The 12,581-nt window shown below is 38.7% G+C and overlaps 1 protein-coding gene across 2 annotated transcripts in view; it reads left to right on the plus strand.

The window, feature by feature from the left end:
• Nucleotides 1-12,581, plus strand: part of EFR3A (EFR3 homolog A) — an 83,275-nt gene that overhangs the window by 42,741 nt on the left and 27,953 nt on the right. For both annotated transcript variants that reach the window (XM_080939256.1, XM_080939257.1), the window contains 3 exons: nt 1,506-1,643; nt 8,322-8,400; nt 12,060-12,195. In XM_080939256.1, the coding sequence (XP_080795382.1) occupies nt 1,506-1,643; nt 8,322-8,400; nt 12,060-12,195 (353 nt within the window). The remainder of the gene's footprint in view (nt 1-1,505; nt 1,644-8,321; nt 8,401-12,059; nt 12,196-12,581) is intronic.

Genomic DNA, 12,581 nt, shown 5'->3' on the forward strand with positions numbered 1-12,581 from the left:
TTAAGATTTTTCTATCTTGGGCTGGAGAGACGGCTCAGTGAGTCGGAGGTCTTCCTTCCAGAGGTCCTGAGTTCTATTCCCAGAAACCACATGTTGGCTCACAACCATCTAAAAAAGGATCCAATTTCCTCTAGCAACAATGTACTCATGTACATAAATAAATAGCAAAAAAAGAGTTTCTTATCTGAAATATTTACTATATAAAGATCTCTAGCTAACCAGGGGCCTGTTTTCCAGTGAGACCCGATGTTATCATAAGTAAGATAGAAGGGACATACTGGAGACAAAAGCTACTCTTAACACTACCCCATGCCCAGCAGTAGTTGGCCAACAGAAAGTGAGTTCAGTGGCATCTTTGGAGGTGTCTTTTCTTACAACACTGGATCACAGTTCTTCCTTTTTTATATATTTTATTATAATATGTATATATTAAATGTACATTCTATTTTTTTCTCCCAACAGGTCCTTTGCATAAATATTATGGCTTCCAGTTTAGTGTTTTTATGAGGTTACTGAGTTTGCAGACGAGTGTGTTTCTGTTTCTTACGCCTTTTCCTTTGTTTCTTTTGTCCACTCCAATGTGTTAGTTTTTGTTTTATCTTATTATATTAAATTTATTATTCTACCTTAGAAGCCTGTTCATTTTCTAATGAGAGGCAGACAGAAGGGGTGGATCCTGAGGGTAGGAGGTAGGAAGGAGTACAGGGAGGGAAAACATAACCAGGGTATATTGTGTGAGAGGGAAAAACCACTGTTCAATAAAAGGAAAAGAAAGATAAATGAAACAGACTCTGATGCCCGGTCATAAGTTGTATCTTTCTGGTTTAACTCCAGTGCAGCAGATGTATACCTTTTTATTGTTGTTACAAAACTATGTTGCAAAGAAGCATAATGTGCTGTCCCAAGAGTGGGACAAAACATACTTTCTACTGTCCACATCTCTACTTGCAGCTATTCTCACTGGTTTAAATATTTTTCATTTTGAACTCTTAGATTCTGTCTGGATGTATCGTTGAGATCTTTTTGTTTGTCCCCAGTTGTTATAAGGGGGGTAACTACAGATGATTTCTCTGGGCCTGCACTCCTCAGATCTGCCCTGGTGTGAATGCTGAGACTGGCATAGGAGCTGTCGCATTCTGCTGCTTTGTTTTTGAGACTGGGTCTTACTTATTATGTGGCTCTGGCTGGCCTGACATTGACCAAGCTGACCTTGAACTCAGAGATCTTCCTGCTGGGGTTAAAGGTGAATGCCACCACACCCAGCCTCAGAGTGTTCTACTGGCATAAAGAACATTCTGTTAGAAACAACTTACTGCCTATTGGAAAGATTATATATGCTTAGCTCTGAGGATGCTAAGTTTGTGAATATTGGAGTTAAGCTTTAATGTGATTTGGGAATAAAACAAAAATGTTTTTAACATTTCAGAGAAGTAAAGTGTATGCTGTTTACCCTTTAGAACTACAATAGATTATTTTTTCATTGGCCTTTTTTATTTCTTTTTCAGTCGCCTAGGCCCGCCTTCTTCACCCTCTGCAGCTGACAAAGAAGAGAACCCTGCAGTGCTGGCAGAGAGCTGTTTCCGAGAATTGCTGGGCAGGGCAACTTTTGGGAATATGAATAATGCTGTTAGGCCAGTTTTTGCGTGAGTACTTGGTATTTTTCTAGTTATCGATGAAGGTAGACTTGGGCATTCATCATGTGTTTGTTTGTTTTCCTCTAAGTACGAATACCATGTACTACTTCACTTTCATGTCTCCTTACATCCCTTGAAATACATATGTGCAGTGAGAAATTAGTGTCACCACCATGTAATGTACATTGTTGCTCTCCCTCCTTCCCTCCTTTTTTCCTTTTGTTTTCTTCTTCCAGTTCTAGGAATTGAACCTAGTGCCCTTCCGCAGAGCTAACTCTTGTTCTCCTCTCCAACTTCCTTATTGCCTTTACTGGGGCTTAAGAGTCTGTTTCCTTTTCTGAATAATGCTCCTATTTTACTCAGAGTCTAATCAAGATAGAATACTGTCGACCCCACTCGCCCTTACATGGTGTCTTCCAGGCTCTTATGCAGTAGTTTCTCTGCATAATTAATATCCTGTAAACTGAGCTTTCAGGTTCCTGCTCCTAATCCATGATGGTTCTGTGTACTCTAATACCCTGCGCGATTACTGAGCTGTTGTTATGTCATTACAGTTCACCACCATCTGCTCTTTACTCTCTGGCTAGAGTGATAGTGGACATAGCATATACAGAATATTTTGCAGACAACAGCCAGAATTCATATTTGGGCGGCAGGCATTTTTACTTCAAGGTTCAAAGTTAACCTCTAAATACAAGAATTCTTAAGTTGCAAAACTATATTAAAAATCAAGAGTATCATTAACTCTTCAAAACAACTTGTGGTCTTCCCTCTTTCCTATCACAGTTGCCCTATAAAAATACTACTAAAATGTAACCAAATTGTGTTAAACACAGTAAAGCAAATTATATTGATTTATGCCCCCAAATAGGCTTAATAATAGAATTCAGTTAGCTAGATATAAGGACAACTTTTCTACATGAACTAAACTTGAGTTGAACAGTTTAAACTAGGCTTTTGCCCCCACACCTTTTTAAATTAAAATAAGTTTTTCACTCATTCTATATTTTGACCTTCCCTCAGCAACTCAAATCCTCTCTCCCTTTCTACTCACCCAACTTTGTTCTTTTTCTTTCAAACTGAAGCAAAAAATTACCATAAAAATCAAAACAAACAAAAGAATGAGGACAAAAAAAAGCTAAAACAAAGCAAAATCAAGCTAAAAGTCTTCAAAAATACCATTTGTTTTGTGCTGGTCAGCTACTCCCATGCAGGGGTTCTATCCTAGAGTGTGGTCTGACATTCCCAGTGGGACTCCTGGAGGAAACTGCTGAATGCCTTGGCTCAGGATGGAGCCCTGTGTCTATGTCCTGCCCTCAGTGCCGGGACCCTATCTGGCTTGAACATTGAAAAGTCCTGTGCATGCGGCTGCCGCACTCTGAGCCTCAGATATACCTCAGTCCTGCTGTATCCAAAAGGCCTGCTTTCCTTGTTTCTGGAAGACAGTTCTGTGTTGAGTCATTCATTACTTCTAGCTTTAAATTCCTTTCTTCCTTCTCCTCTGCACAGATCCCTGAGCCTTGAGGGGAGTAATTTGTTGAAGACATCTCATTTAGAACTGAGTGCTCTAAAGTCTTGTTTTATGCACATTTTCCAGTTGTGAGTCTCTGTGTTCAGTCCTATCTTACCTGCTGTAGGCAGAAGTTTCTCTGATGGGTTGAGTGAGGTACTGCTCTATGAGTGTAGTACTATACCATTGGCAGTCATGTTATTGCCATGTTCTTTTTTTTTTTTTTTTTTAAACTCTTCTGTATTACATCCCTACTGCTGTTTCCCCTCCTCCTCCCCAAGCCTCTCTGCCCCCTCTCTCCCAGATCAGTCTTTCTTCCTCCTCCCTTCAGGGAGGAGACATCAAAACAAACAAAGCATAAACAAAGCTGCAATAAGACCACAGCCTCATATTTTAAATTGGCCTAAATGACCCAGGGCAATACTCATGGATGACAGGTAAGTATGGCACCCCCATTTGCCTTTTCCAAGATAAAAATCCAGTCTTGGGAAATGATGAGGCCTGTTTTTAAAATGGAGAATGGTCTTTTCCTTTTCACGAATGCTGCCATCCAACCAATCCTGGCATTACTTGACCAAGGCCACAGCTGGCTCCTTCTCATTGTGGTATTTGTCCACATGGCCTTACCATACAAAGGAACAGAGATGAAGACATGGAGATATGAAATTCGGCTCATACAAGCTTTATAGATGTCTGTGCTTCTCTCAGTGCTCAAACTGTCTACAGCCTCTTTATTTTTTCTTTCTTTCTTTCTTTCTTTCTTTCTTTCTTTCTTTCTTTCTTTCTTTCTTTCTCTCTTTCTCTCTTTCTCTCTTTCTCTTTCTTTTTTTCTGTTTTTCTTTCTTTCTTTCTTTTGGCCTGTCTTCTTTTTAAGCTTCATAAGGTCTGTGAATTGTTTCTTGGGTGTTCAGAGCTTTCTGGGACTAGTATCCTATTATCAGTGACTGCATATTATGTCTGTTCTTTTGTGACTGGGTTACCTCACTCAGGATATATTCTCTAGTTCCATCCATTTACCTAGGAATTTCATGAAGTCATGTTTCTAATAGCTGAATAGTACTCCATTGTGTAAATGTACCACACTTTCCGAATCCATTCCTTTGTTGAAAGACGTCTAGGCTCTTTCCAGCTTCTGGATATTATAAATAAGGCTGCTATGAACATGGTGGAACATGTGTCTTTATTATATGTTGGAAAATCTTTGGGTGGAATAGTTATGTCCAGTTTTCTGAGGAACCGCCAGGCAGATTTCCAGAGTACCAGCTAACAACCCTACCAACAGTGGAGAAGCGTTTCTCTTTTTTCACATCCTCACCAGCATCTGCTGTCATCTGAATTTTTGATCTTAGCCATTCTGACTAGTGTGAAGAGGAATCTCAGTGTTGTTTTGATTTTCATTTCCCTGATATTTAGGGATGTTGAGCATTTCTTTAGGTGCTTCTTGGCCATTAGGTATTCCTCAGTTGAGAATTATTTGCTTAGCTCCCTACCCCCTTTTTTAATAGGATTGTTTGATTCTCTGTAGTCTAATTTTTTAAGTTCTTTGTATATATTGGATATAGCCCTCTATCAGATGTGGGTATGGTAATGATCCTTTCCCAATCTGTTGGCTGCCGTTTTGATTTCTTGACAGTGTCCTTAGCCTTGCAGAAACTTTGCAATTTCTGAGGTTCCATTTGTCGATTCTTAATCTTAGAGCATAAGTCATTGGTGTTCTGTTCGGGTAATTTTGCTCTGTGCCTATGTGTTCTAAGGTTTTCCCTACATTCTTTTCTAATAGCTTCAGTGTACCTGGTTTTATGTGGAGATCTTTGGTCCACTTGGACTTGAGCTTTGTACAAGGAGATAAGAAAGGATCGATTTGCATTTTTCTACACGCTGACTGCCAGATGAACCAGCACCATTTGTTGAAGAGGCTGTCCTTTTTCCATCGAGTGTTTTTAGCTTCTTTGTCGAAGATCAAGTGACCATAGGTGTGAGGCTTCTTTTCTGGGTCTTCAATTCCATTCCATTGATCTACCTGCCTATCTGTACCGATACCGTATGGTTTTTTTGTTTTTTTTTTTTTTAAATCACAATTGCTTTGTAATACAGCTTGAGGTCATGGATGGTGATTCCTGCAGTGTTTTTGTTGTTAAGAATAGATTTCGCTATCCTAGGTTTTTTGTTATTCCACATGAATTTGCAAATTGCTCTTTCCAATTCTCTGAAGAATTGAGTTAGAATTTTGATGGGGATTATTTTATCGAATCTGTAGATTGCTTATGGTAAGATAGCCATTTTTATAATGTTGATCCTTCCAATCCATGAGCATGGGAGATACTTCCATCTTCTGACATCTTCTTCAATTTCCTTCTTCAGAGTTTTGAAGTTCTTGTCATACAGATCTTTCACTTGCTTAGTTAGGGTCACACTAAGGTATTTCATGTTGTTTGTGACTAGTATGAGGGGTATTTATTCCCTAATTTCTTTCTAAGCCTGTTTATCCTTGAGTAGAAGAAGGCTACTGATTTGCTTGAGTTAATTTTATAACCAGACACTTTGCTGAAGTTGTTTGTCAGTTGTAGGAGTTCTCTGGTGGAATTTTTGGGGTCATTTAAGTATACTATCATGTTATCTGCAAATAGTGATGTTTTTACTTCTTCCTTTCTGATATCTATTCCTTTGATTTCCTTTTGCTGTCTAATTGCTATGGCCAGGATTTCCAGTATTATATTGAATAGGTAGGGGGAGAGTGGGCAGCCTTGTCTAGTCCATGATTTGAGTGGGACTGCTTCAAGTTTCTCACTGTTAAGTTTGATGTTCGCTACTGGTTTGCTGTTATGTTGCTTTTACTATGTTTATATATGGGCCTTGGATTCCTGATCTTCCCAAGACTTTTAACATGAATGGGTATTGAATTTTGTCAAATTCTTTCTCAGCTTCTAGTGAGATGATCATGTGTTTTTTTTTTTATTTGTTTACATGGTGGATTACATTGATGGATTTCCATATATTGAATCATCCCTGCATCACTGGGATGAAGCCTACTTGATCATGATGAATGATCATTTTGCTGTGTTCTTGGATTCGGTTTGTAAGAATTTTATTGAGTATTGCATCAGTGTTCATGAGGGAAATTGGTCTGAAGTTCTCTTTCTTTTTGGGTCTTTGTGTGGTTTAGGTATGAGGGTAATTGTGGCTTCGAAGATTGAGTTGGGTAGTGTTCCCTCTGTTTCTATTTTATGGAATAGTTTGGGGAGTATTAGGTCTTCTCTTAAAGGCTGATAGAATTCTAGACTGAACCCATCTGGTCCTGGGCTTTTTTTGTTTGGGAAGCTTTCAGTGACTGCTTCTATTTCTTTAAATGTTATTGGGCTGTTTAATCCTTTATCTGATCCTGATTTAACTTTGGTATCTGGTATCTGTCTAAAGATTTGTTCATTTCCTCTAGATCTTTTAGTTTTGTTGAGTATAACCTTTTGTAGTAGGATCTGATGATTTCTTGAATTTCTTTAGTTTCTATTGTTAGGTCTCCCCTTTCATTTCTGATTTTGTTAACTCGGATATTCTTTCTGTGTCCTCTAGTTAGTCTGGCTAAGGGTTTATCGATTTTGTTGATTTTTCTCAAAGAACCAGCTTCTAGTTTTGTTGATTCTTTATGTAGTTCTTTTTGTTTCTACTTGGTCGATTTCTGCTCTGAGTTTGATTACTTCCTGTCTTTTGCTCCTCCTGGGTGTATCTGCTTCTTTTCTTCTAGAGCTTTCAGCTGTGCTGTCAAGTAGCTGGCATATGCTTTCTCCACTATCTTTTTGGAGGCACTCAGAGCTATGAGTTTTCCTCTTAGTACTGCTTTTATTGCATCCCATAGGTTTGGGTATGTTGTGGTTTCATTTTCATTAAATTCTAAAAATCCTTAATTTCTTTCTTTATCTCTTCCTTGACCATGCTATTGTTGAGTAGCACATTGTTCAGCTTCCATGTGTATGTGGGCTTTTTGTTGTCTTTGTTGTTACTAAAGACCAGCCTTAGTCCATGGTGATCTGATAAGATGAATGGGGTATTTTGATCATCTAATATTTGTTGAGGCTTGTTTTGTGACCAACTATATGGTCAGTTTTTGAGAATGTACCATGAGGTTGACTATTTAAAGATGTCCATTTTAGACTTTGTATCCCCCATCTTAGCAGTCTTCCATAGGGCCACCCTCATAGATTCCAGGGTGTTTCCATTGTACTAGGTTTCCACATCACCACAGACATTTCCCCCAATTCCAGTTGTCTCTCTAAGTACTCTTCTCTACTCTACCCTACCCCTCCTCTCATTCCTCTCCTATTCCTATCCCCACGTGCCTGCAGTCCACCAGAGAAATCTATTCTGTTTCCCCTTCCCAGGGAGATCTGTGTCCCCTCCTTGCTACTTAACCTCTCTGGGTCTGTGGATTGTAGCATGGTTATCTCTTTTCCTTACAGCTAATAGCTACTTGTATGTGAGTACATGCCATGTTTGCCTTTCTGAGTCTGGGTTACCTCACTCAGGGTGATTTTTTTTTTTTCTCGTTCTATCTAACTTCCTACCCTAATTAGCCTGGATCTTAGGTGTTTAGTTGACATTTCTGGAAAGACTTGCTTCTTATAGCTCCCTGAATTCAGAGCCCAAACTATACAAGCAACATTTTGACAGTCTCTTTATAGATGATGCCCTGTTTTTTGTTTAGGTTTGTTTTTTTAATTTCTTCTGCATTTGCTTGTCTATGTGAGGGATCCTGTCTTCTAGGATTCTGAGCACTGCAGGGGACTTTGTAGTCTGATCTGACAGCCTGCTTTTCACAAGTGCTTTCTAAACTTATCTGTAACTTTATACATTTGAAGCTCATGATACCACTAGTGTTGGATATGTACCTCGAGTGGAATATTTTTCTAACTACTTCGTTTAGAAAGTCTAGTATTTGTCAGAAATGTATACCATAGTTCTGAAAGTAGACCTCTGTTTGTTTGTTTGTTTTTCTAGAAACTATTTTTTTGTGTAGTCCTGGCTGTCCTGGAACTCTCTATATTGCTGACTAAGCTGGTCTCAAATTTAGAGTTCTCTTGAGTGCAAGGATTAAATGTGTGTGTCACCATGCCCAGCTTTTATTGAGAGTTTTAAAGTAAGATGTGATGAAAACTGAGTTCTTAATTTTTAATTGTTGTTTACAGGCATTTAGATCATCACAAGCTATGGGATCCTAATGAGTTTGCAGTTCACTGCTTTAAGATTATAATGTATTCTATTCAGGTAAGGGTTAACCAACTGTTTGTTTACTAAATGAGTAATGACCATTCTGATGGATGAGCATAGCCTCAGACAGGTGGAAAACCAACGTGCAAAGCATCCTTTGTGTTCTGTTGGTGTTTTGAGACAGTATCACTTTGTAGCTCTGGCTGTCTCAGAGCTTGCTGTGTAGACCAGGCTGGCCTTGAACTCAAAGAGAACTGCCCACCTCTGCCTCTTGAGTGCTGGGATTAAAGGACTACACCATCACACTTGGCTCAGGCATCCACTTACTTATATATTTTTTCTCTCATTTACTGATTGTTTTCTTATTACTGAGACAAAAATTATCTGATAAGAGGGTTGGATAATGTTACTGGGCCATTTTTAATTGGATAGTTATTTAAGTCATGCATTTTTGTGTCTCTGTTATACAGGTGAATTGGTATTGGTGTCATGTGTTATAACTTCAAGTCTTCTGCTTGTTGTCCTCTACAAAGGACCACTTTAGGGCTTGTTTTCTCCTCGGAATCTGAAAAGATTTTATTAGCTCTTAATTGAAATGGGATTTTATGTCTTCAATTTTGGATTTTTCACTCTGTATTCTTTTTAGTATATTATACTATTTTAAGCAAACTGCTTGTAATTAAAATGAATACAGGTCTTAGTTTGTATAGGATAGCCTTAACTTATATAGTTACTAAGAATATATCTTCATCTTCAATTACAGAAGCGCCCTGGACAGACAGTAAATTCTTTAGCTACCAAAAGGCAGAGTTAGTTACATGAGGTTCATGAAGGAGCATGCAGCTTCCCAGGCACAAAGCTTAACTTCATGTTGTTGTTGGCTGTGGTGGTGGTAATAGTAGGGTGTGTGTGTGTGTGTGTGTGTGTGTGTGTGTGTGTGTGTGTGTGCGCGTGCGTGCGTGTGTGCGTGCGTGCGTGCGTGCCTGTCTGTCTGTCTGTCTGTCTGTCTGTCTGTCCTCAGTTTAAACATAGCTTTACATTAACCAAAGTAAACATTGTCTGGGTTCTCATTTGAGGCTGTTAACAAAGTACCATAGTCAAGACAGAATGTCAGAAATATCTAGAGATACTAGTGACATTAATACAAATGGAAAGAATTTTGTGCTTAGAGCAATATAGCTTCTTTTTAATTTTTATTATACTGAATGAATGTTCTGTTTGCATGTACACTTACATGCCAGAAGATGGCATAAGATCCCTTTATAAATGGTCATGAGCTACCATGTGGTTGCTGGGAATTGAACTCAGAAACTCTGGAAGAGCAGCCAGTTTTTTTAACCACTGAGTCAGGTCACCAGCCTCTTCTTTTTAATTTTTCTTTATAATTTTATTATACTGGTTGAGTATTTTTATGCAATATTATATACATTATTCGGGTTTTTTTTCCTTACCATTCTACTTTCCTTCGCTAGTTTGCATCATTTTCTTCTTTTCTGTATGTATATGATCTTATATATATGATGTGTATATGTGTGCATAAACAGCCTAGGACTCACAGTTGACTTAATTCACTTAATATAATTAGGATGCATAGAGTTGGCAGACTATTTTCTTTGAACAAAATAACCTCATTCTTAATAGTTGGGAAAAATTTCATTATATATGTATATCACATTCTTAATATAAAGTCACCACTGCAGACAGCAGAAAGGAAACCAGCGAGGGAACGGGAATGTGGGTCTGTTGAAAGGAGGCTGAGATCAGGAATTGAGGGTAGTGTCCTTTGTTTTCTTTGTTCTAGTACAGTGCAGAGAAGTGAATTCACTCATGAGCAGGGGTACGGATCAGTTTTGAGGGCAGGAAGGAGAGCTCTTTTGGTAAAGTACTTGCCATGTAAATGTGAAGACCTCAGTCAGAGCCATCGGACCTTGTAAAAGGTCAAGCATGGTAGCACAAGTTTTCTGTCAGGGCCATCCTAGCTGAATCACCAAGTTTCAGCGCAGTGTGACTGACTCTCAAAAAAAGACAGGGTGGATGGCATAGAGGAAAAGGTATACCTGAGATTTACTTAGGGCCTTCACATGCATGAGAGAGCTCGCCACGCGCACACGCGCACACACACACACACAGTATAGATTTTGGGGGGAAGTCTCCTCGTAGAAGAGTTCAATCAGGAATGGAGATGCACTTTTTTTTCTTACATGGGAGGAAGAAGTGTTGTAACCCGCCATTGGAGCCTGGCCTTATTTTCCCCTCCCTCACTTGTTTTGCTAAAGAACTCCTTCCTTGTATCGGTTTGTGGTTCTTAACCACACCCCAGAACGTCTGTCAAAGCTATCTTTACCTTGAAAACATCCTGTTTTGTACACTTGCGACCACACCTGACCTTCCCAGGCTTTGTTGTTCACTCCATATAAAAGGAGCCCCAGTAAAGCCTGGTTGTCATTCACTGATTATTGAGTAACCCATGTGTATGTCTGTGTGTGTTTCTTTTTCAATCCCCCAAGCCTCTGTCCAAGGCTCAGTGACAGTGACAGCACGGGCATCTTCACAGAAGTAGGTAGATCTCTGAATTTGCTCAGTCTACATAGGCAAATTTTAGGCCAGCAAAGATCACGTAGGAAAACTGTCTCAAAAACAAACAAACAGAATGGAAGGAAGACAAAACAAATTAACTGGAGTTAGATGCGTTTCTAGCTATACTGTTTGCTCATTTGCGTGTTTGTTTTAGGTCCTAATTTTTTTTTTACTGTTACTTATCAGTCGTTCGTGACTCCTGCTTTCATTTTGTCAGTTACACACTGGTAGCATTTTCCTTTTGACACTAGCTTGGGATTATACAGGCTTTGACTAGAGAATGTTAAAGTGACCATAGTAGAATTTATCTATTGGTGATAAGAAGTATTATACCTTTTATAATTGATTTTTCATTTTTTGTTCTATTATCAAATTATAGGAGTATATTCGGTATTGTTCATGAAATTCTCTAAAAGTATAAAGAGATTAAAATTTCTCATAAATCTTTTGTGTACCAGTGCTTAATATTTAGTTATCTATAGTTTTGGTCATCATTTTATATACTTTCTTATGTATGTGTGAGTGTTGAGTGTGTGCACATGTGTGCTATGACATGCATGTAGAAGTCAGGACAACTCAAGGCTCAGTTCTCCTGCTTGTCAAGGTAGGTTCTCTCTCTCTCTCTCTCCCTCTCTCTCCCTCCCTCCCTCCCTCCTTCCCTCCCTCCCTTCCTCCCTCCCTTCTCTCTTTCTCCTTTACTTCCCTCTCTTTTAAAATTATTTTTGTTTTATTCATATGAGTGTACATGCATGTATGTACATCACATGCATGCTCAGTTTCTGCAGAATCCAGTGGTAGGCATCAGATCCTTTGGAATTAGAGTTTAAATCAGGTGTGGGCTGGGAACTAAAGCCAGAGTCCTCCAAAATACCTAAGCTGTCTCCTTAGTTAGCCCCTACCCTACCACCACCAAGTTAAATACAACATTTGGTAACTTCCTTTCTTTTTGTTCAGGATGTCATAGATAGTTTACAATATTCAGTGTTATTCTTTAAAGAAATGTTTTTTGATAGTCACATGTTATAAATACCAGTCCCTTGTAAGGAGTGGTGAAGTACCCTATCATGCCTTTTCATTTTTATGGATATATCATGCACACTTACTTGCTTACACATCTTTGTGCTGTTTGCTCCCTTCAGGCACAGTATTCTCACCATGTGATCCAGGAAATTCTTGGACACCTTGATGCTCGTAAGAAGGATTCTCCACGGGTCCGAGCAGGTATCATTCAGGTTCTGTTAGAAGCTGTCGCCATTGCTGCTAAAGGTTCCATAGGTGAGTACCAATAAAACACAAAAAGGGTTTAGTAATGATACAGTATCCTTGGTATTTGTATACAAAGTACCTTTTAAGATCACTCCACATATTTTTACATGCCCTACAATTTGAGTGCAGGTGTGTTCAGTCTTTCCTCCTTTTTTCTTCCTACATTCATTTTCTTGTATTTTAACAAAGGCTTTAGGATATGATTTGTATACTGAATATTTTGTAAATAAAGACTTACAAAGTGATGCAAGCTGACTATCTATCTATCTATCTATCTATCTATCTATCTATCTATCTATCATCTATCTATCATCTATTTATCTATCTATATCTATCTATATCTCTATCTATCTATCCATCCATCCATCTATATCTCTATCCATCCATCCATCCAT

Source organism: Micromys minutus, assembly GCF_963924665.1.
Source record: "Micromys minutus genome assembly, chromosome: 27".
Lineage (NCBI taxonomy): Eukaryota > Metazoa > Chordata > Mammalia > Rodentia > Muridae > Micromys > Micromys minutus.